This window comes from Oncorhynchus nerka, linkage group LG8 (assembly GCF_034236695.1).
Source record: "Oncorhynchus nerka isolate Pitt River linkage group LG8, Oner_Uvic_2.0, whole genome shotgun sequence".
NCBI lineage: Eukaryota > Metazoa > Chordata > Actinopteri > Salmoniformes > Salmonidae > Oncorhynchus > Oncorhynchus nerka.
In genome coordinates, this window is record NC_088403.1 from 44,075,775 (window position 1) to 44,100,906 (window position 25,132).

A 25,132-nucleotide genomic window follows, 5' to 3' on the forward strand; every position below is an offset into this window, starting at 1 on the left:
TTTTCATCATTTTCGCAGCATATGGTGGTCTTTACTCCAACCACAAATAACACTATACCTTTCTAAGAAAAACAGCATAGCTTCAGAAACCCAACACTGGAGGGAGGAAAATCGAATCGGAAGCCCCTTTTAGGAAAGGCATCGACTTGCTACACGGGACCCAACACGGTTGAATAAGAGAACAACCTCAAAAAAGCCCCAAGGCTTACTAGGACTGAAAACTACATTTATTGGTGCAAAACGGCAGAAACTAAGATAGACATAGCAAAACTACATGTCTTGGAGGGGAAAGAGAATTAGCCACCAAAGCATAACCTGTTATTGGTGCGAAAAGAGAGACACTTCTGTCAGAACAATATAGTAGCCTACAGGAAGGCCCAAAATGGCATCCTAATTCTGGTAGGGTCCAGGGAGAGGAGAGAGAAAGAGAAAGAGCAACTACCCCCCTGGAAGCTCCTCAGCAGTAGAACGGGTGTATTTATAGACAGAAATGACGGGATTACCTCCCTGTCAGAGGAGAGGAGGGGAGGAGGAGGAGAAGAGGAGAATGAGGGAAAAGCCAATAATACTTGAACATGCCAGTTGGCTTTGGCACTGTAATCACAGTCAAGAAGAGGAGAGGGAGGGAAGGAGAGAGAGAGAGAGAGATATAGAGAGATAAAGAGTGGGGAAAGGTAGGGGTAGAGATTTAGGGTGGGGGGGTGTAGAGAGAAGGATAGAGAGAGAGCTGTAGGGGGTGGGGGATTGGCATTTTCTAATTTTCACCTTGGTGGCTGGAGGACTGGCCTTCCCCTGCAATTAATAAGACCTGCTAATTATCCCCACCCGCCTAAAATAGAACAGGTTTAGTGCAGGGGAAGCCTACTCACTGTTAATTACAAGCACAACAAGAACACAATCATTCTTTCTCTTTCTCTCCCACTCTCACTGTCTCTCTTTTCGTGTGTGTGTGCGCGCGTATGCGTACCTTCAGGCACTTGTGCGCAGTTGCGTAAATACACTAATCGGTCAAATTAGTGGACACGGCTATTTCAGCCACACCCGTTTCTGACAGGGGTATAAAACTGGGAACACAGTCACGCAGTCTTCATAGATCAAATCAACGTTTATTTGTCATATGCGCCAAATAACAACCTTACAGTGAAATGCTTACAAGCCCTTAAACCGAACAATGCAGTTAAGAAAAATACGTGTTAAATAAAAACATTTGACAAGTAAAAAATAAGAAATAAAAGAAATAAATAATTAAAGAGCAGCAGTAAAACAATAGCGAGGCTATATACATGGGGTCCCGGTACAACAGAGTCAATGTGCGGGGGCACGGGTTATTCGAGATAATATGCACATGTAGGTAGAGTTAAAGTGACTACGCGCATAGATATTAAACAGAGAATAGCAGCAGCGTAAAAAGGGGGGGGGGGGGGGCAATGCAAGTAGCCTTTTGATTAGCTGTTCAGGATTCTTATGGCTTAGCAGTTGAATGGATTACGGAAGAGCTCAGTGACTTTCCACGTGGCACCGTCATAGGATGCCACCTTTCCAACAAGTCAGTTCTCAAATGTCTGCCCTGCTAGAGCTTCCCGGGTCAACTGTACAGTGCATTCAGGAAAGTATTCAGGCCCCTTGGCTTTTTCTACATTTTGTTACATTACAGTCTTATTCTAAAACGAATTCAATCATATTTTTTCCTCATTAATCTACACACAAGACCCCATAATGACAAAGCAAAAACAGGTTTTTAGAAATGTGTGCAAATTTATACAAATAAATGTTTTTATGAAATGTTACATTTACAAAAGTATTAAGACCCTTTACTCGGTACTTTGTTGAAGCACCGGTGACAGCGATTACAGCCTCGAGTCTTATTGGGTATGACGCTACAAGCTAGGCACACCTGTATTTGGGGAGTTTTCTCCCATTTTTCTCTGCAGATGCTCTCAAACTCTGTCAGGTTGGATGGGGAGCGTCGCTGCACAGCTATTTTCTCTCCAGAGTTGTTCGATCTGGTTCAAGTCCGGTCTCTGGCAGGGCCACTCAATGACATTCAGAGACGTGTCCTGAAGCCACTCCTGCATTGTCTTGGCTGTGTGCTTATGGTCGTTGTCCTGTTGGAAGGTGAACCTTCGCCCCAGTCTGAGGTCCTGAGCGCTCTGGAGCAGGTTTCATCAAAAATGTCTCTATACTTTGCTCCGTTCATCTTTCCCTCGATCGTGACTAGTCTTCCAATCCCTGTCGCTAAAATATATCCCCACAGCATGATGCTGCCACCACCATGCTTCACCATAGGGATGGTGCCAGGTTTCCTCCAGACGTGAATCTTGTCATTCAGGCCAAAGAGTTCAATCTTGGTTTCATCACACCATGGAATCTTGTTTCTCATGGTCTGAGTGTCTTTAGGTGCCTTTTGACAAACGCCAAGCAAGCTGTCATGTGCCTTTTACTGAGGAGTGGCTTCCATTTGGCCACTCTACCATAAAGGCCTGATTGGTGGAGTGTTGCAGAGATGGTTGTCCTTCCGGAATGTTCTCCCATCTCCACAGAGGAACTCTGGAGCTCGGTCAGAGTGACCATCGTTTCTTGGTCACCTCCCTGACCAAGGCCCTTCTCCCCCGATTGCTCAGTTTGGCTTGGCGGACAGCTCTAGGAAGAGTCTTGGTGGTTCCAAACTTCTTCCATTTAAGAATTGTTTTGGTACACTTCCCCAGATCTGTGCCTTGACACAATCCTGTCTCGGAGAGCTAGGACAATTCCTTCGAACTCATGGTTTGGTTTTTGCTCTGACATGCACTGTCAACTGTGGGACCTTATATAGACAGGTGTGTGCCTTTCCAAATCATATCCAATCAATTGAATTTTCACAGGTGGACTCCAATCAAGTTGTAGAAACATCTCAAGGATGATCAAAGGAAACAGGATGCACCTGAGCTCAATTTTGAACCTCATAGCAAAGGGTCTGAATACTTAAGTAAATAATATATTTGCAAAAATGTCTAAAAACCTGTTTTGCTTTGTCATTATGTGTGGATTGCTGAGGATAAACAAAAAAAAATGGAATAAGGCTGTAACAAAATGTGGAGAAAGAGAAACAATCTTGAATACTGCCCGAATGCACTGTTTAGGGGAATAAATTGCCACTTAGAAGTTTAAAACATTATACAGGATATTCAATTTAGTCTAGATTATGATTAGTTTGGTTAAATTACATGTAGGAGAAATGTCTATTTTAAATGGATGCCAGAAAAAAACTATGGGCCTTACAGGTAAACCATGAAGAACTTTTGATCAATTAGAAAATAAATGGACGTGCTACATCATGGTGTAAGCCCATGATAGGCGTTTAGCCTATTTAGCCCAGATGTGTCATAATAAAATAGATATCCATTCGGTGAAGCAGGTGTGTCTGACATCGGCGTGACAATTCACCCGCGGCGGAAGGTACTTTTGTCACCCATGAACGGCTGTTCACAATGCCCACTGGCGATGCAGTGATTCTCGCCTTGTGCCTTTTGGTACAGTGCCCGCTTTATTTGGGACCGGCGCCAACCGAGTCGCAAGAAGATGTGAAGAGCTGCGCTCTGAAACCGATACATTTGATTTTTTTTAAACATTTTTTAAAAATATATATATATATTTTTTTACCGCACCTTGGATGGGTTGCGGGGATTGGGGGGCGGGGGTGCGGTGAGCTGTGGTGGTATCATCGCAAAGATACTCATCTCGACAATTAGTTATGTGGGCAGGGTAAAATAAAATACAATGTATATGTTCACTTGTTGATGTGAAACAAAAATGTTCTATAATGTCCATGTAGTAGCATAACTATTGGACTTACTGAATTATGCGTATAACATAATCGAAGGGGTGTTATATAGTGAATTCCCAAAGCATCTATAGCCTATGATCAGTAGAATAACCGCCGAAGAATCATAACCACACCGTTAGTATAGCCTAACAACAACTGCAGCTTGAACTGTTAACTGATCACAGTTGAGCTGAATTACTTACCTCGCTCATCTTGAGAACGTGCAGCGCGGAGAGTTCTGCAGACAAGTCACTTCTCTTCTAGCCGCTTAAGACAGGCACTTTCAACGATCTCTTTCCTTGGGAAAACACTTTCAGTCGATCGAAGGTTTTGAAGAGAAACTAGAAAGGTGGGCCAAAAAAAGAGAAGAGTCGGGGACAGGTAATAGAGTCGAGCCGAGAAATGCTTCGATAGGCTAAACAGTCAACTGACTAGGATACAGCAGCATGGATAGAGCAGTGCGGTTGTGTGCAACAGAGAACATCAGAATCCCTGTACCTCCGCTTCCCCCTCCCTCTCTCTCTCTCTCTCCTTCCATCCCTCTCTTCTCCCCTTTCTTGCTCGCCCACTCTCACACGCGCATTCACCCACTCACTGGAGACTTGCCCTCGTGCCAACGGAGCTGTGATGCGCTGACGGCTCGTGGACATTAGCCTTTCGTCTAATAAATCACGTAGGAATACATAAAGTAGCATATCTTAACAACAAATGATGACCGAGGAAGTTGAATCTGGTGTTAAAGTAGAAGTGACACCATTGACTCACTCGAAATGCGTAACATTGGATGACTTCGTGAAGAATATGGTGCATGCGCTATAAAACGCATAGTTTTCAATATAGACCGACATCATCCGTCACTTTATATTTCATGACAGACAGTGATGAGGTTTAATGTATATTCTGTGCTTGTTCATCCAATATGTCAGGAAAAGGTTGGATATGTGCCCATGAGACCCGCAATGTGCTACATTCCCCTTTGATAGCCTAGCGGGAATGCGAACCACACATTTATTTTCCTTCCCGAATTTGTAATCGTATCTACCAGGAAAACAGATAGTCCCCCTCTTACTGCAGTCAAATCATAATTATTCCTTGCCCCTCCTGTCACAGAATCATAATCCTAATACCAGAGAATCTACATGGATCTGTTATTTCCACTAGAGGGCGACATACCTCCACCGTCTATTTTTTACAGTCAAGGGTGTACATCCCAAATGGCACCCCAGTAATTCTGACAGGAGCCCCATGAGCCCCGTTTAAAAGTAGTGCACTAATTAGGGAATAGGCTGCCATTTCGGATGTATCCAAGTTGTAGAGAGGTGAGAGGCTGAGTGGCACTTTGCTAAAATTGTCTCTAATGTACTGACTGATCTTGATGTCCCTTCCGGTATTTCAACAGTGTTGTCGTGCACATTGAGTAGACATACTCATTTGATAACATCATTTAGCATGACGGCACACTGCACGGTGATGATTCAATGGTGTAAAGACACATGGATGCTGAAAACCGCTGAAGTCCCATCACTATATAGATCTGGGCCATATGTATCAAGCATCTCAAGAGTATGAATCCCCCCCTGGATCAGTGCAGCTTTTTAAGGTCATAATGAATATGATTATGATAATAATAATGAATATGGACAGGGGGGTACCTGATCCTATATCAGCACTCCTACTCGGAAACAATTGTGAATCCGGCCCCTGGTTCCTCTCAATGTTTCCCTATGGCGTGTTCTGTATGTTTCTTTACCTTGGTCACGCACACACACACACACACAGACATTGAAAGAACAGTATAAATAGCATAAGAGAAATGACATGACTCAACCCTTGTTTTCCTTTGTTTGCATTTATTAATGTATCTCTAATGTGTGTGTTTTTTAAAAATCTGTCCACATATTAGTCACTACTATGTTAGGTTAGGTCAGTTTTTCCCTCACTGCAATGGCAGTCATCTACACGAGAGCCCAAACCCAGCACTCCCTTCCACCTCTCCAACAAGACATTGTTCCAAATGGCACCCGATTCCCTATATAGTGCACTACTTTTGACAAGGGCCCTATGACCTATGTCAGTCACACACACTGCAACAGTACTCGAACATCTGCACTTCAAAATGCATGTGAAACTAGGAAATTATGGGTCAACAATGTAGTTAGGCACCGGTTAAAAGATTTCTAGCATATTTCCGAGAGATTCCTTGCAAGAAGCAATTTAGGAAATATTTCAGATGAACCATTGACTGTCTGGGACATTCACATTTTCACATTATGACATATTCTGTGGGTAATTTAAGATCATGATTCATTCACTGGATCGAACATGTTTGTCAGTTGGAGGGCAGTTCATTTAAATGATTGGCGGGTCACTTGTACTATCCTTGGCAAGTCACTTGTCCTATCTGCCAATGGGAGGGAGGAGTGGGCGGGACTAGAGCTTGGGTTTGCGCTCTCTTGTTAAAAACACATCTCTAGTGCTATCTGTACAACATTCAACAAGACATTTTTTTTTCTTATTATTTTTTTTCTCTTCTTCTCCTTAATAATGCCAAAACAATAATAATCATTTTAAAAAGAAGAAGAATAGCGTTACTCCATCTCATCGGGCATCGAATGAACAAACGTACAAACATCACACAAATTGAAAATACAAATCTAAGAATAAAAGGCCTCAATACCAGATAGTACACATCACCACCTTCTAATGGTGCCAGAGAGAGAGAGAGAGAGAGAGAGAGAGAGAGAGAGAGAGAGAGAGAGAGAGAGAGAGAGAGACAGATTATGGAAGAGAGAGAGAGAGGTTATGGAAGAAAGGAAGAAGAGAGAGAGGTTAGGGAAGTTGAGAAAGAAGAAAAGAGAGATGTACACATACATTAAAAGGATAGAGAGAATGACAATATAATATCTTGATAATACCATTGAATTATATTATCTTAATTTAACGTGTTTAGTGTCCCCATGGACAGGTTTTGGCACCTAAATTCTAAGATTTATCCATTAAACTTTGGCTTTGGTTTGCCACGGGTTAGCTGAAATCAACCTTGTTTCCTACACTGGGGGCTACTAGCGATGCTAGCAATATTACCTCCAAGTGATGTTATGTCTGATGGTAAGAAATTGTTCAAATAAGGCAACAACCCACTTGGCCCCTGCGAAGTTGGAGTGACAGACAAGGAGAGGATAAAATAAGTCAAGAAGAATGAGGTGAATAAATAGGTGATATACTAGGGGAAAGAGAGATGTGGGCTAAGTGCTTTTGGTGAGCTTACAAAATACCAACTCCAGGAAGTGCTTGACACAGAAGGCACGGTGGCATTGACACTACAGGTTATTGTCCCAAAGGGCACCCTATTCCCTAAATAGTGCACTACTTTGACCAGGACCTATATGGGAATGGTCCTGGTCAAAAGTAGTGAACCATATAGGGAATAGGATGTCATTACGGGTGGAACCTAAGTCTTTAAGAAAACACCACTTAGGGAACTGCTAAACTCATATAAGGTGCTCTAATAAGGATAGAAGTAAAACACATAATGCACATAAACCAAAAGTAAGGCTGTGGTTCCAATCCCAAACTCTCGCCTACAACCAATGGGGTTAGGTTCCAATCCCAAACTCTCGCCTACAACCAATGGGGTTAGGTTCCAATCCCAAACTCTCGCTGTCAACCAATGGGGTTAGGTTCCAATCCAAACTCTCGCTGTCAACCAATGGGGTTAGGTTCCAATCCCAAGCTCTCGCTGTCAACCAATGGGGTTAGGAGGGCGAGAAGGCAAGACTTATCCAATCAAATAATTTAGTGACGTTTACAATCGTAAGTCGTTTATTTAATTGTTTTTATGATAAAATATTTGCTTGTTCACTGTGTGGAGAACATGCTGTGTGTAGTACGATGCGCTAAACCAATACCGTGGCTTTGGTACAAATTGATCAATCAAAATTTGGCAGAGATTAATATTTTGATATATTGTGATGTAAACTTGAGTCTCATCCAAGCACTTAATAATACAATGATAATATTTTGATTGGATTATAGATTGATTGAATGCTTGATTGATTGATTGATTGGGCGAGTGGATTGGAACTGCAGCTTTACACTCCAACAGAAAGTGACACCTTACATTTTCTTTAAAAAAAAAAGTTTGGTCTATCGATAGTCCAAATAAAAACAACTACTTTGGGAAATGATAAACCTTGCACAGTGCTCTTTATAGACATGACATTCCGACTAGTCTTTTCCTCACAACAACAAGCCTTATAGTTTTTAAAAAATCATTACCTACTGTATATTCATAACCTTCTCTGTAAGCTTCTCTTCTTGAAATGAAAATAAACATAGAAAGTTATTTTTGTCCTTTTTTCTTATCTTCTTGTCTTTACAAAAGCTACACATATTCTACTGGGATGTATCTATGGATTTGTTCATGGTTTTAATGCTTACTCTTTTTTTCCCGTTCTTCTTCACTTAAAAGAAAGAAAGAAAGACAGAAATCTAGTCATCTAAAAGACGGCCTACCCCAAGACTACAACAGTTTGCTTTCTTGAGTCCTCCGCTCTGTGAGGGAACTCACCCTTTTTCTCTCATCCATTTTTCCTTCCCCTTGTTTTTTCTGTTATTTTCCTCATAAAAGGAATGGAAGGAAAGAGTGTGACACGGTCGTGGAGTCTTGGTCACCTGACCAGACGTGCCAGCTGATTGTGTTCAGGATGCACTGTCCGTTTGTCTGTCTGTCCTGTGTCCCCCAAAACAGACTTTTGTTTTGTTTCTGTTTGTTTAATGGTCCGTTGGCCACCACGATAATGTAGAAATAACCGTTAGCCCACGTCTGACTCTGAACACGCTGGTATTTCTGCTGTAAATGCTGACCTCTGACCTTTAACCTCCCTTTTCACTTATTGACCTTTCACCTTGACCTCTTTTCATTCATATGAATATTTCTTAATGTTTCATCTTCATCAACTAAGTGCTTTATAATTTTTTCCCACAGAATCCACATAAGAGATGCTACCGGTCTCTTGTGAAAAGAGAAAGATCCACACCAGCTGTTTGTTTAACACTACAGATTTCTATTCACAATAGCCTAGAACCAATTTTTTACATATATACTTTAGCTTTATACTGTATTCTCAGATATCATTGTCCTATAAGAGCCCAGAAACAGAGGGCTATACTGTAGAACTCCCTTGACGACATTCCAAACATAGACAGGCACTAAACTGAGGGGAAAACAGGAAATGACAAACTGTTCCCATGGTGACCTCGGAACAGCAATCCGACCAATGAGAGGCAGTGATATCAGGGTCAGGGGTTACCTTATCCCTAATCATTGCCATCTTCATCTGGTAAAAAGTTGTTCCTGTGGTGTTATTTGTTGTAGACAGCTGGATAGCTTAGTTTGAGTTTACGGCTTGAGTGGTTGTGGTTGAACCACGGTTATCGAATCGGTGCTCTTGAACAGACCGTAATATGAAATTTAAATGTCAACGTGACAAGAAGTGGTATCTTATCTAAACGTTAGTTGGGATGAAGTTTGGCTTCTTTTGACACTTGTTCTGCTAAAGTATAACTAATCAACAACGTTACTCATAGAAGTAGTATTATTCTCAAAACATGAAGTATAAGGTCTGATAAAATCATTTTTGTGTTCTCCGGAATGGTAGAATGTTACAGTTTATTTGTTCTCACATAGTAATGTTAAGACTTAACAGCAGCCAGAGGACGATCTCGAGCAAATCATCACAATTAGCCCTCTTGGTAGGAGATGGAATGGAAAACAGGAAACTCTGGAATATAGAACTCAAGGCCTCAAAAGTCCTGAAGAGAAAGGATTCACACTGCGCTGTCTGTATGTACAAGGGGGGTTGTGGTTGATTGAGAAAATGAAGAGGACTACACTGAACTCCCGGGATGTAAATATTAAAAGGCGAGAGAAAAATGTATGATTTTTTTCCTTAGGAGAGATGATGTTTACACAACCCTCTCAATGGAGATGCATCTCAGTCCGTGGTCCTTAGTTATACTTGTCAGCGGACTTACCATGTCAATGACCCTGAACTGCTGTATGTAAGAGAACAAGGAAGTGATATAATGACCCCTAACATTTGACTCCTAAACTTCTGCACTGTCTAGTTGAACTCCCTCTCCCCATCTCTCTGGATGATGTTGTTGCCGTTTAGTCTCCCATCACTGCTTCCTCCTCTCGTGTAAGACGGTCAGAGCCGAGGGCAGTTGACATGGAGAGAGACATCCTCATCCCATGCTCTGTAGGGGAATCCCCTGGACTACTGCTCTCCCTTTCCAAATCCTCCTCTTCTCCTTCCTCCTCTTCTTCCTCCTCTTCCCCATCCTCCTCCAGCTTGCCTTCCTGCCCCAGGCCAGCGATGCCACTCCTTGTGTTCCTGGGTGTGGTGGAGGCCTGGTTAGAAGCCTGCAGGGGGTGGTGGAGGTTGTAGCGGCCCTCTAGGTCCACTTCCTCTGGGGTGAGGCCATTCTCCATCCCTCTCTCCCTCTCCACCCTGGATGAGGCCCATTCCTCGAGGGGGGCCCTATCTTCACTCTCGCTCAGGTACCTAGGATAGGATAGGGACATCAGTCTACTTGCAATGACTGTAATATGTTTGTTTTTTCACCCTACTAAACTTAGTTGAATGCACTAACTATAAGTAGCTCTGGGAAAGAACCTCTGCAAATTATGAATATGTAAATATAAAATGTAAACACGCATCTCTTACCTCCACAGGGCTAGGGGGTCTGGGTCAGCCCGGGGTTGGGGTGGCCTCTGGGGCCCGTGTTCCCCCAGGGAGCTGGGGTTGTGGGCCCCCCTCTTACGCCTGGACTTGCTGGTGTGGTTGACCTGGAGGTGCATGGCCATCAGCTCGGCTGAGCAGGTACGGAAGGGACAGAACAGGCACTGGTTAAGGGTGACCCCTGCTCCTCCTCCTCCTCCACCACCCCCTCCCGGTACTCCATCCTCCTCCAGACCTCCGAGCCCAGGGGAGGGGCGGCGGGAGAGATCCAGGGGCTGGGACAACAAGCCTCCCTCCTGGGTGCCCTGAGCTGATCCCCCTCCCATCCGCTCCCTCCCGTTAGCTGGCACCATGCGGCTGGTGGTGAGTGGTTTGCGACGGGACACTTTGGGCGCCTTTGGCGGGGGCGGGGTGGGGGTGGAGGTAGGGGACTCCCCCGTCCACCCTCCCTCCATCCCCCCCTGGTACAGCGCCCCCATCACCCCGGATAGGTACCGGTACTGGCTCTCCAGATCTGCCTCCCTCAGTCCTCCCATGGCCTTCCCATGGTCCCTGTCTCTCTGCTCGGGAAGGCCCAGGATCCAGGGCTGGTGCTGGTTGTGCCTGGAGGATGCGGTCTCTGCCGGGGTTCTGGCGGCTGAGCCATGGGTGAAGCTCTGGGGCCGGCGCTGTTTGGCCATCCCCTCCCTTCCCTCCCCCCGTGGAGCTCCTCCACCACCTCCCAGAGAGGCAGAAGTGAGGCCGGGGGAGGAGGCGGTGGATGAAGAGGCCCCCATGGCATTCCTCTGTTCTCTGTGGTGCCTCTGGAGATGGTACTTTAGAGAGCCTGACTGGGTTCCCGCGTAGTCACAGTGGGGACATTTATACGGTCTCTCCCCTGAAAGAGGTACATAAACTAGTTGTGGTTATCAAGGGCATATAATAATGGAGGAATGTCAGTAGATGTTACACTATACTATACTATACTATGCTATGCTATACTATGCTATACTATACATGGAGAGAAACATTTGTATTGTTCTAATTCTGCACATAAAACAAACAATTTAGACAGGACCACTAGACTAAATATGGACCAGCCCATCTGGCATTTGCCTGAACTGCCCTACGCCTAGTCTGTTTCTGACCACAGAGAAAAAAACAACAACAATTATATGGACCTTGATTCCTGGATTTCTGCTATGGAATAAAAGAGGGGAAACTACAGGGTTCAAGTATTATATGAGCTTGTAGTACCACATTACAAACCACAGGTGGCGGTATCCCATCACAATCTAAAATCCTGATTGGCTTTGATAAGGAGGACATTAGATTAAAAACCCCATCAGCCTCGGAGGTGTTGAGAGTGATTATTGCTAGTAGCAATTTACTTAAGTATAATGATTCACCTAATTAATTACAACAGACAGAGGAGATGGTCATATTTAGGACTCAGAAACACTTGAGAACACATTAATTTAATGGCACATGTAAATGTGGTCAGTGTGCATGTAGTTAAGGTTTAGTGTTCTAGAGTAGATTGTATTGTTAGTGATTATTCGCTGAATTCCAAATGGACCTCTAGCCCCTACTTCCTAGCCACTCTGAGATCTCATTGGACAGGTAGAAGCAATATGGCGACATTTCCATCCAGCCGATCAGAAGGTGAGATGAAGCCACACTACATGACCAAAAGTATGTGGACACCTGCTCGTCGAACATCTCATTCCAAAATCATGGGCATTAATATGGAGTTTGTCCACCCTTTGCTGCTATAAAAGCCTCCTCTCTTCTGGGAAAGCTTTACACTAGATGTTGGAATACTGCTGCGGGGACTTGCATCCATTCAGCCTCAAGGGCATAAGTGAGGTTGGGCACTGACGTTGGGCGATTAGTGCTGGCTCGAAGTCGGTGTTCCAATTCATCCCAAAAGGTGTTTGATGAGGTTGAGGTCAGGGCTCTGTGCAGGCCAGTCAATGTCTTCCACACCAATCTCGACAAAACATTTCTGTATGGACCTTGCTTTGTGCACGGGGGCATTGTCATGCTAAAAATGGAAAGGGCCTTCCCCAAACTGTGGCAAAAACGTTGGAAACACAGAATAATCTAGAATGTCATGGTATGCTGTAGCGTTAAGATTTCCCCTCACTGGAACTAAGGGGTCTAGCCCAAACCATGAAAAACAGCTCAAGGCCATTATTCCTCCTTCACCAAACATTACAGTTGGCACTATGGTTTTGGGCAGGTAGCGTTCTCCTGGCATCTGCCAAACCCAGATTAGTCCGTCGTACTGCCTGATGGTGAAGCGTGATTCATCACTCCAGAGAATGTGTTTCCACTGCTCCAAAGTCCAATGGCGGCAAGCTTTACACCACTCCAGCCAACGCATGGTGATCTTAGGCTTGTGTGCGGCTGCTTGGCCATGGAAAACCATGTCATGAAGCTCCTGGCGAACAGTTCTTGTGCTGACGTTGCTTCCAGAGGCAGTTTGGAACACGGTAGTGAGTGTTGTAACCGAGGACAGACGATTTTTACGTGGTCTGTTCTGTGATCTTGCCTACCACGCGGCTGAGCCGTTATTGCTTCCAAATGTTTCCACTTCACAATAACAGCACTTACAGTTGACCGGGCAGCTCTAGCAGGGCAGAAATTTGACGAACTGACTTGTTGGAAAGTAGCATCCTATAACGGTGCCACGTTGAAAGTCACTGAGCTCTTCAGGAAGACCCTTCTACTGCCCAATGTTTGTCTATGGAGATTGCATGGCTGTGAGCTCGATTTTATCAATCATCTCAGATCTACAGGAGTGCATTGGCCCTAGGTTGTATAGACACAGAATAAGTGTCATAAGCCCTAGGGTATAGGATTTAGGGGCTAGGGGTCGATTTGGGATCCAGCCATTGTTAGGTGTGTTGGGGGTTGGGGGCTAGTGGCAGGCTCACCTGTGTGAACTCTCAGATGCACTTTAAGGTGATGGGACGAGCGGAAAGCTTTACCGCAATAGGGGCAGTCTTTCACCCCTGTGCCTCGCACACGCTCCCTAGAAGTCACGGACGAACCTGAAGATGACCCAGATAGACCGTTCTCTCCTGGAGAGAGAGGAAGGGTTGAGAGAGAGAGAGAGAGAGAGAGAGAGAGGGAGAGGGTGGGTGCGAGGGAGAGAGGGAGAGAGAGAGGGAGGGAGAGCCGGAAGAGAGAGAACAAGGGGGAGGGTGAGAGAAAGGGTGATGGAGTAGAGACAGAGGGGGAGGGAGGGAGAGAGAGGGGGAAAGAGAAAGAGGGGGGAGAGCAAGAAGGGGAAGACGGGAGGAAGAGAATAAGAAAGTGGTATTGATAGTTAATTGCATTGCTAGACGCTACTCTCACACTCTGCTACTCTCCCACTCTGCTACAAGCTTTTTATTTGTGTCCTTATTCTCTCTAATGAAAATGTCAAATAAACGGGAGACATGTTGGGGACGTTTTGGAGGTGAAGCCATGTCACTGTACCTTGGAACTGTGACATCACTGAGTGGAACCCTCCTCCGGCTGCTGACTGATGTTGAGGTCCACTTTGAAGTTTGGACTCCTGTCTTCCCTCGCTACTACCTTCTCTCCCACCTCCTCCTCCTCCTCGTCCTCCCCCACTCTGGCTCGCTCCTCCGTCCTCCTCTCCTCCTCCGGGGTAGCGCGGGGGGTGACCGTGGTTCTTATGGGGCCGCTGGACGTGGACGCGGGCGTGCGCCACCACCTGCTGCAGGCTCCGGAACAGCTTCCCACAGTCGGGGCACTCCCATGGGGCTCCGGAGGACGGAGGCTCCTCTCGGGGATCCAGACCTCCAAGGTAGGCCCTGACCTGCTCAGCCTCCCCCACCACGGAGCTCCTGGATGGGGCTCGGTGCAGGTGCTGGGTCCTCTGGTTCTGCCTCTGAGCCTGCTGAGCTTGCTGGGCCTGTTGAGCTGCTACTAGGCTACGGGCTACCAGCTGCCACATGGCTATCTGGTCCCCTCCATCTCCCGCTGCCTCTCCTCCTCCTCCCCCTCCTCCTCCGCTCCCATTCCCCATCTCCGCCACCTGAGCCACGGCCTGCAGCCGTTCCATGCAGCTGGCGCCGCCACCGCCATCGCTGGGCAACCCCAGGTAGCCCAAGATGGCCGATTTACTAGAGACTCCGGCGCCGTCCCGCTCAGCCCTTGATCGCCCCCCTCTCCCCCCTCCACCACGAGCCAGCAAGAGACTGGAGTAGAGAGCGTTGAGGCCCTGGCTGGTGACAGAGCCTTTGGGGCCTCTATGTTCAGCCCCGGCCACAGGAGCCACCAGCCCCCCCAGACCTGCCTTCAGGCCCAGCTTGTTGAGGTGCACCTGTAATAGAGGTCATAAAGTCACTTGTATAATAAATGCCCAATGTCTTCAATCGTTTGACACATGCAATTATAGCATAGACTAGGGTTGCAAAGGGTTGGAAACTTTCCGGGTAAATTTCCGGAATTTTCCCAGACATTTTCCATGGGAAGTTATTTTGTTTAAGTTCATCAAAACAGTTAGCTTATAACAGTGAACCTTTTTTGTGGGATACAGACAAGGCAATTCTAGGTCTTGTGGCATATTTTGGTTAAACTATCCCCAATTCAATGGAATCGCAACCCAGTGCACAGTGCATTCTTCCATCACATCCAGCTGATTCTCAAGATTTTGCACACTAATGAGATGCTATTGCGCCCACGCTACTACACTGTCTGAGACAAGAACTACATGCTTTTTGGTAAGTTTTGATTACAATACTGGGCGGGGTGAATATATTTTCTACGATATACAGTACATACTTTTTTGTTAACTAGTAAATAGTAGCCTACAGCAAAGTATGTTTAAATCATTTCTAACTTGTTAACAATTTCTGCTAGTTAGTTTTTGCTACCATGTGGGTTTTCGCTTGCTTGAGCCTACTAGTATTAATTCACCTGTTTGCATACATGTTTAATTTGAAAATATTTATCTTACAAAGGAGTTGTTTAAACTAACTGCTTAACTATTTATCTGTACATGGAATTGTATTTGTTTTTTTTTAACTCATTTTTTTTCTAATCTTTAAAGCAAAATGCCACGGGCACTATCTGATGTGTGGAGACATTTCACTGCAGCTTATGTAGAAGGAAAAGCTGTGCACATTTACAAATACTGTGCCAAATCATATGTGAAGAATGCAACAAAGATGCAGAATCATCTGGCCAAGTGCATAAAGTTCCCTCAGCGCTCACAACAAGCAACCCCTGACAAAAGTCCCTCTACTTCAATTCGAGGTGAAATGATGAATCAGACACCTTATCGATAGCAACAGCTCATGGTCCTCCTGGAATTATGACTCAATGGAGGAAAGTAGTCAGAGAAATGCTGATGAATGTCTTGCTCGAACTGTGTATGCAACTGGTTCACCTCTGATGCTCACAAGCAATGTGTATTGGAAGAGATTTCTGAATGCTCTTTGCCCAGCATACACCCCTCCAACCAGACATGCTTTATCTACTCATTTGCTGGATACTGAGTTCAACAGCGTTCCAGTGAAGGTCAAGCAAATCATAGAGAAAGCAGACTGTATTGCAATCATCTCTGATGGGTGGTCGAATGTTTGTGGGGAAAGGAATAATGAACTATATCATCTCAACCCCTCAACCAGTATTCTACAAGAGCACAGACACAAGGGACAACAGACACACTGGTCTCTACATTGCAGATGAGCTGAAGGGAGTCATCAATGACCTTGGACCACAGAAGCTATTTGCACTGGTGACAATGCTGCGAACATGAAGGCTGCTTGTTCTAAAGTGGAGGAGTCCTACCCTCACATCACACCCATTGGCTGTGCTGCTCATGAATTGAAACTGCTCCTCAAGGACATCATGGCACTGAAAACAATGGATACACTCTACAAGAGAGCCAATGAAATGGTTAGGTATGTGAAGGGTCATCAAGTTATAGCAGCAATCTACCTCACCAAGCAGAGTGAGAAGAATAAGAGCACCACATTGAAGCTGCCCAGCAACACCCGTTGGGTTGGTGTTGTCATCATGTTTGACAGTCTACTGGAGGGGAAGGAGTCTCTCCAAGAAAAGGCCATATCACAGTCTGCTGATATGGACAGCCCCATCAAGAGGATCCTCCTGGATGATGTATTTTGGGAGAGAGTGGTAAGCAGCCTGAAACTCCTGAAACCTATAACAGTAGCCATTGCACGGATTGAGGGAGACAATGCCATCCTGTCTGATATTTAGACTCTGCTTGCAGATGTAAGAGAAGAAATCCATACTGCCCTGCCCACTTCACTGTCGCTCCAAGCAGAGGAAACTGCAGTTCTGAAATGCATAAAAAAACATGAAGACCTCTGCCTGAAGCCCACACATGCGGCAACGTACATATTGGACCCCAAGTATGCTGGCAAGAGCATCCTGTCTGGTGCAGAGATCAACAAGGCTTGTGGTGTCATCACTACCGTGTCTCGCCACCTTGGCCTGGATGAGGGCAAGGTTCTTGGCAGTAGACTTCCAAGCAAGGACTTTGGGATGGAGATGCAATATGGCAGTCATGCCAACATAGCTCATCAGCCACCTGGTGGAAGGGACTTTGTGGATCTGAGGCTCTTTCCCCTGTTGCCTCCATCATCCTCCATATCTCAGTCTTAGTTTGTAGACTATCATTTTACAAATGTATGTCGAAAACGTTTTTGGGAGATGCGATGGGTCATTAGGGATCATTCAATATTCCCTTTCTTTTGTTGTTCAGTGAAATCATCTCATGTGAAGAGTCAACTCATTTAATTAAAGTTCAATACATAACTACATTTGTTTATTTTTTTTCTATTGGAAGGATTCAATCATTTGCAATTATGTTAACTTATGATAAGGTAAAGGGTTTATGTTTCCGTCTCCATATGATATGGTAAATATATCCAATGCAAAAAAAACATTTGCATTTAAATGGTAATAATATTAATTTGCATATATTCCCATTAATTCCCATATATTCCCGTTAATACCCACGGAAAGTTTCCACCTCTGAATATTCCCCAAAATGAGCAACCCTAACATAGACCCTAGCATAGACACATACACATACCAGTGGAGGCTGCTGAGGGGAGGACGGCTCATAATGATGTCCGGAACGGAGAAAATGGAATGGCATCAAGCACCTGGAAACCATGTGTTTGATACCATTCCACTGATTCCACTCAAGTCATTACCTTGAGCCCGTCCTCCCCAATGAAGGTGCCACCAATCTCCTGTGACACACACTAGGTTACCTACCTTCATGTGGTTCTTGAGGAACCAAGGCTCCTTGAAGCCACGGCCGCACACCTGACATTTGTGGTCCAGAGAATCCTTGTGCTTCCTCATGTGGCCCTTCAGGAACCAGGACTGGGTGAAGCGCTGGCCGCACGTCTCACAGCGGAAGGCCGGCAGAGGCGGAGCCCCTGGGGCCAGGGTGGGGGTCGGGTTGGGGGTGGGAACGAGAGTGTCTGGGATGGGTGTGGGGATGACGGCAGTGGTGGTAGTTATGATGGGGGGTGTCTGGGGGTGTAGGGGGCAGGGCGGGGAGTTCCACCGGGGGAGAGGGACAGGGAGGGGTGGCTGTCGTGGAGGTGTGCGGCCAGGCGTTCTTCCTGGCTGGCAGAGAAGGAGCACAGGGTGCACTTGTACGGGTTGTGGAGGATGCGGACGTGACGAGACAGCTCCGAGGCCGTGCGGAATTTACCCTTGCAGGCGTGGCAGCGGAATGCGGGCACTGCCGCTGTGGCCAGGGCGGCTTCTTCTAAGATGGCAGGACCCATGCCACCCAGGCCGCAGGAAGAGGAGTAGGGGGAGGTGAGGGAGAGGGGCACCTCCTCGGTCAGCAGAGGGCTCAGCGGTGTGCTGTCATCCATTAGGAACGGCTGGAGGGTCTGGTGATCCATCTGCAGAGCCTCCTCTAGAGCATCTCCATCCTCCCCTCTCAGTCCCTGGGTTAGAGATACAGACAGCAGGGGACTCTGGCGGTGACTGTGGTGGTTTTGTCCCACGTCGTTGTGGTTCTGGTGGGCTTTGAGATGCGCCGTGGACCCCGTCCCAATGATGCTCCCGGTCATGGTGCCTGTGTTGCGGTAAAGAGCTGAGGCGCGGCGGTCCCGGTCCAGACTGTGAGCGCGGGCGTGGAGCGACAAGATACTCTGGAAGCGGAATCTCTTCCCACAAACCAGACAGGGGAACTTGAGTCCGGCCGCTCCCCTAGAAACACCCTTCCTCCCGGGCAGAGACCCTAACAGACTCCCCCCGTCCTTATGGAAGAGCTGGAGGTCTAGCTCATCACTACAGGTGGCACCCTGCTGCCCGGAGGACAGGGCCAGCTCCAGGGCCCCGAACCCGGGGAGAGGGGCCGATGATGTCGGAGTGACCGGAGGAGAGCTCTCCGAAGAGGGGCTACACACCTCCGGAAGACCCCCCAGGAAGAGAGCCACGGCCGGGGTGGGGGACGGAGGTGCTGACAGCTCCTCTTCATCCTCCTCCTCTTCCTCATTGTGGTGGTTGAGGGGGAAGGAGGAGAAGGGGAAGTAGGGGGTGGTGTCTAGGGTGTTCGACAGGGGTTCTGGTGTGTGGGACAGGGCTGAGGGGCTATGGGCTAGGGGCAGGTCCAGGGGGCTGTGTGAAGGGGAGAGGTGGGAGGTAGAGTGAGGAGAGGCCTGGGGACTGTGGTCCAGCGATGGTAGTGTTGGGGGTGACTGGGACAGCTCACATGAAAGAGCCAACACACATTCAGGAGGAGAATCCATTCTCTGTGTGTGAGAGAGAGAAAAATAGAGAGAGACATAAAGAGAGAGAGAGAGATAAAGAGAGAGATAAAATGAGAGAGATAAAGAGAGAGAGAGATAACAAGAGATAAGGGAATGGATATAGTACAGGAGGAAGACACTTCGCACAATTGAGATGAACCCGTTTATGGTAGGAATATATCCGTATTTCAATGGAAATGTAGTAGTATGAAGGAGTAGTGCGGGGACTCAACACTGTTCTGTGTACTGAGGTCAGAACAGGTCAGTAGGCTATTTGAGGATAAACGTATGATATTGTAGTACTGACCAGTACTGTGTGTATAACTATGCCATGCTTGACTATGTGTACAGTTAGTATGGGGACTCACCAGTCGTGTGTTTACTGCTATTCCATGTTTCAGTTTCTTGGCAGACGGGGGACACACTGCTTTGATGGCCACCTCCTTTAGTCCTCTGGGGAACACATACATTCAATATGTTCAAACATATGTTTAAAAAAGATTTGAAACCAAACATATTGCAACTCACCCTGCTGCATATCCCATTACACCAAAAATAACATAATGTCCTGCCTGCCTGCGTCTGTCTGTCTGTCTGTCTGTCTGTCTGTCTGTCTGTCTGTCTGTCTGTCTGCCTGCCTGCAGGTGTGTGTGCTTCAATGTGTAACAGGTGGTCACCTGTTTGATGTTGCAAGATACATTGTGTACTTAACCATATGTTTGATGTCAGTATATGATATATGTGTTTGTGTGTGTGTGTGTGTGTGTGTGTGTGTGTGTGTGCACGCGCGTGTGTGTTGGTACGTGCATGTCCGTACATGTGTGTCAGTGTGTGTGTGAGCTAAGGGCACCACAGGACATGGACTGTCCCAAACAGGATGGGCGCGAGATGTTTTGACTTCCCCACACACCCTTCCTGTGAACACATACAGCAGCAGCTTCATCAGGAATGGACATACACACACACACACACACACACACACACACACACATCCGAGCCTAAAAAAACACAACCAACCACACACACACACACACAGAACACATACAACCACACAAACAACACACCTGAACTTATTCATGTAATACAAGAACAGACACTAAATATATTTCAGACATGTTTTCCACCCACAACTGTAGTGATAGAGCCAAGAAAAAACATTACAAACACACGATCATCATCATTATGGCCAAACACTAGTAGCCTACATCTGTGCGTTCATATAGACAGTATGTCTGTGCGTGTTTGTGTGTGTCAGCGTGCCAGAATCACAAAGACATTCTCATGTATCCAGTTGACATTTTAGCTCCGCCATGACTAGCAGGGATATCACACAATATCAATCATATATCCCCTCTCTCGCTCTCTTCCTTCTCCTCCCTCTCTTCCCTCTCTCCTTCTTAATCCACCGTTATTGTTCCTTCTTCCCCCGTCTCTATTTCTTTCTCGCACTCCCTCCCTCCCTGATTCCATACTCCTCCCATCCCCCTCTCTTTCTCTCTCATTCTCTCTCTCTCTCTCTCCCTCCTCCCTCAATTATTCACTCATTTTCTTTCATTCTCTCGCTCCCTCTTTCTTTCTCTCCTGCGTTGGAGCCAGTTGGCACAGTGCCAGGGAATGCTGATATCAGCTGGTAGATTGGGGCCTGCCAACATGGCGAGGAGAGAAAGGAGAAAAAGAAGAGACAGACAGTGAAAGAGAGAGAAATGGGGGGGGGGGGGAAGAGAGAGAGAGGTGGGAGGCAGAAGAGAAAGAGAGAGACAGCGAAATAAACATAACCGAATGAAAAGATCCGATGGTGATGTGATTAGCATTTTCTAATATGAAAAAAAAAAGGCTGATTGCGAACTGGGGTTTTGTTGTAGGTAGGTATTCATGGTGGTAGCGAGGCGGTGGACAGTGTGTGTGTGCGGTGTGTATGTGTGTGTTAGTATCGTCTGATGTGATGGCATTATCATATTAATATCAGCGTCACCACTGCATTGTTCTGCCGTGACAGCGGCCACTGTGCCCAACCAGCCTTGTCATACCAATAAAGCTTCTCCAAATGTGGATAGATGGAGAGAGGAGATAAGGTGCTAGACAAAGGGGAAGGGGGGAGAGAGAGAGAGAGAGAGAGAGAGAGAGAGAGAGAGAGAGAGAGAGAGAGAGAGAGAGAGAGAGAGAGGTACATGGTGTGATCAACCAACACAAACAAGTAGTACATGTAGATTTCAACACAGCTACAATTCATTTGATTCAGATGACGAACGTGTGCTTGATCACATTCCCCCAACGGAACTGTAATAAAGCATGCACTAACTGACGCCTACGGCTGATTTAACCAAGACTTCTGAGCGCTTAAAATGACTCTTGTGTTTTCCATTACCATCGCACACACGCTCGCACACATACAAATTCTTCTAGCTGTACATATTGACAGGTGTTTGGGCCATATACTCTATGTGGAAGTTTGTATAGATCATGTCACGTGTTCATGTCACTACGAACGTGTGTAGGTACAGTGTGTGCGGTACGGAGTATGTGTATTTGTACGACTTTAGATCTCAGTGTACAAAGAATGTACAAACGTAACTATATTTGTGGTTTTGAGCAGGACACAGTTCAAGCAAGTCAGTACACGGTGGTTATGATTCTTCATACAGATGGAGGATCTTAATTTGAGCCAAATTGCTACAGCAAGTAAATAATGTGAATTAATATGTGGATTATAATGAATGGACATTTTTTTTTGAAGGGGTTCATACATTTTTCGTTAGGGCAAATCATGTCTGACATTTTAAAGTAGAAATAACAAACTTTAGAATACTTTTTTTACCTTGACTAAACGACAAGTTTGCATTTCATGCTGTGCAGGAAAACACTTAGGAACAAAAAGAGTGATCAAATTAAGATCGTAGGGTGTGGATCCTAATGTATCAAAGATATTGTGTAAAGGCTAATCATAATGTTAACTGAAGGCAGCTGCTGAGAATCAGGATATCTATGGACAGATGTGTGATGGGGGTCATAGGAGCGCTTTCGTCTAATTTGTTATGGCCCTTAGGTACTCGTTACAGTAGAGTGGTTGACAATGTGTGCTGTATTGCATACATTGCCGTTATGATTCTTCATGCATAGAGTTGAAGTCGGAAGTTTACATTTACACTTAGGTTGGAGTCATTAAAACTCGTTTTTCAACCACTCCACAAATGTCTTGTTAACAAACTATAGTTTTTACAAGTCGGTCAGGACATCTACTTTGTGCATGACACAAGCCATTTTACCAAAAAATGTTTACAGACAGATTATTTCACTTATAATTTACTGTATCACAATTCCAGTGAGTCAGAAGTTTACATACACTAAGTTGACTGTGCCTTTAAACAGCTTGGAAAATTCCAGAAAATGATGTCATTGCTTTAGAAGCTTCTGATAGGCTAATTGACATCATTTGAATCAATTGGAGGTGTACTTGTCGACGTATTTCAAGGCCTACCTTCAAACTCAGTGCCTCATTGCTTGACATCATGGGAAAATCAAAATAAATCAGCCAAGACCTCAGAAAAAAAATTGTAGACCTCCACAAGTCTGGTTCATCCTTGGGAGCAATTTCCAAACGCCTGAAAGTACCACGTTCATCTGTACAAACAATAGTACGCAAGTATAAACACCATGGGACGACACAGCCATCATACGACTCAGGAAGGAGAGGTGTTCTGTCTCCTAAAGATGAAAGTACTTTGGTGCGAAAAGTGCAAATCAATCCCAGAACAAGAGCAAAGGACCTTGTGAAGATGCTGGAGGAAACAGGCACAAAAGTATCTATATCTACAGTAAAACGAGGCATATATCGACATAACCTGAAAGCCACTCAGCAAGGAAAAAGCCACTGCTCCAAAACCCCCATAAAAAAAGCCAGACTACGGTTTGCAACTGCACATGGGGACAAAGATCATACTTTTGGAGAAATGTCCTCTAGTCTGATGAAACAAAAATAAAACTGTTTGGCCATAATGACCATCTTATGTTTGGAGGAAAAAGGGGGAGGCTTGCAAGCCGAAGAATACTATCCCAACCGTGAAGCATGGGGATTGCAGAATCATGTTGTGGGGGTGCTTTGCTGCAGGAGGGATTAGTGCACTTCACAAAATAGATGGCATCATGAGGAACGAAAATTATGTGGATATATTGAAGCAACATCTCAAGACATCAGTCAAGAAGTTAAAGCTTGGTCGCAAATGGGTCTTCCAAATGGAAAATGACCCCAAGCATACTTCCAAAGTTGTGGCAAAATGGCTTAAGGACAACAAAGTCAAGGTATTGGAGTGGCCATCACAAAGCCCTGACCTCAATCCTATAGAAAATGTGTTGGCAGAAATGAAAAAGCGTGTGTGAGCAAGGAGGCCTACAAACCTGACTCAGTTACAACCAGCTTTGTTAGGAGGAATGGGCCAAAATTCACCCAACTTATTGTGGGAAACTTGTGGAAGGCTACCCGAAACGTTTGCCCCAAGTTAAACAATTTAAAGGCAATGCTACCAAATACTAATTGAGTGTATGTAAACTTCTGATCCACTGGGAATGTGATGAAAGAAATAAAAGTTGAAATAAATCATTCTCTCTACTATTATTCTGACATTTCACATTCTTAAAATAAAGTGGTGATCCTAACTGACCTAAGACAGGGCATTTTTACTCGGATTCAATGTCAGGAATTGTGTAAAACTGAGTTTAAATGTACCTGGCTAAGGTGTATGTAGACTTCCGACTTCAACTGTATGTAGGATCTGGGGGTGTTTCCTTAAGTATGTGAGTTTGTGTACCTGTTTTTGTAACTGTTTTTGTCAGTGTGTGCGTGTCTACAGTTTATGTGTCTTGTTATTAGTGTGTGTGCTGCAAATACTGTACGCATGTGAAGGCCAGTGTGTTCAAATGTGTGTGTGTGTGATCGAGCCTATGTGTGTTTATGTGGGTGTTAGTGCGTTTGTGTGTCTGATGGCTTATGTGTGTGTTTAAGTGTGTATGTGTGAGTGAGGGCCTGTGTGAGGGAAAGTGTGTGTGTGTTTTTCTCTCTCTGTGTGGTACAGTAACTCAGGGCCTGCTGTAGTTTTTATCGCCGTGGTCACGCGGCAAAACTTCCCCACAGACGGGATTCATTTCCGGGCTTTCACCTTTCCCTGAACCCCCTCTCTCTTCTTTCCCTCCCTCGCTCCCCTCACTTTATCTGGCTTGCACTTTTTCATTACCGCTCTTTTTTTGTTCTTTGGCTTCTCTGAATGGAGGGTGGATTGTCTGACTTCTCTCACTCGCTGTGTCCTGATTCTTGACCTTTGGCCTCACTTCACCGTTTTCTTTCCTCCTCTCTCTGTTTTTCCTCCTCTCTCTGTTTTTCCTTCAGCTGGCAATGTTTAGTTGGGCACACCGTTGCTAAACTTTATGCAATAGAAGAAAATGTTTCTGTCTACTGGACACGACCCCGTTCTTGCCTCCTCTCCTCTTTATAGTTATCATCCAGATGAAGAGAAGTATGTGAAGGGGCATAAGACTATGCAGAATTAATATGTAGGCTATGAACGTGAACTGGAAGTGTAATGCATTAACCCGATTTTTATGCGACCGTGCATTAAAGAGGTCAGATCGTCTTAGCAGAAGCATTCCATGGATGAGTCCCTCAATCAAACTTCCAAATATGTAGATCCCAACTCTATCAGGACATAACCCTTTATAAAACTAGAGCAATTAGTCCAATCTAAGCTCCAACGTGTCCTCATTACGACTTCTATGTGTAACAAGTGTTACACCTTCTGTAACATTTGTGTGAGTGACTTTTAGCTACATCAACTGGTAGTTTG

At 45.5% G+C, this 25,132-nt stretch overlaps 1 protein-coding gene across 1 annotated transcript in view; it reads right to left on the bottom strand.

Moving 5' to 3' along the window:
* Positions 1–5,632: 5,632 nt before the first annotated feature.
* Positions 5,633–25,132, bottom strand: part of LOC115133363 (zinc finger protein 219-like) — a 28,711-nt gene continuing 9,211 nt past the window's right edge. Inside the window, 7 exon segments of the mRNA XM_029666510.2 lie at positions 5,633–10,371; positions 10,534–11,425; positions 13,470–13,616; positions 14,017–14,869; positions 17,803–18,059; positions 18,062–19,304; positions 19,670–19,754. Coding sequence (XP_029522370.2) covers positions 9,975–10,371; positions 10,534–11,425; positions 13,470–13,616; positions 14,017–14,869; positions 17,803–18,059; positions 18,062–19,301 — 3,786 coding nt within the window. The 5' untranslated portion in view covers positions 19,302–19,304; positions 19,670–19,754 and the 3' untranslated portion in view covers positions 5,633–9,974.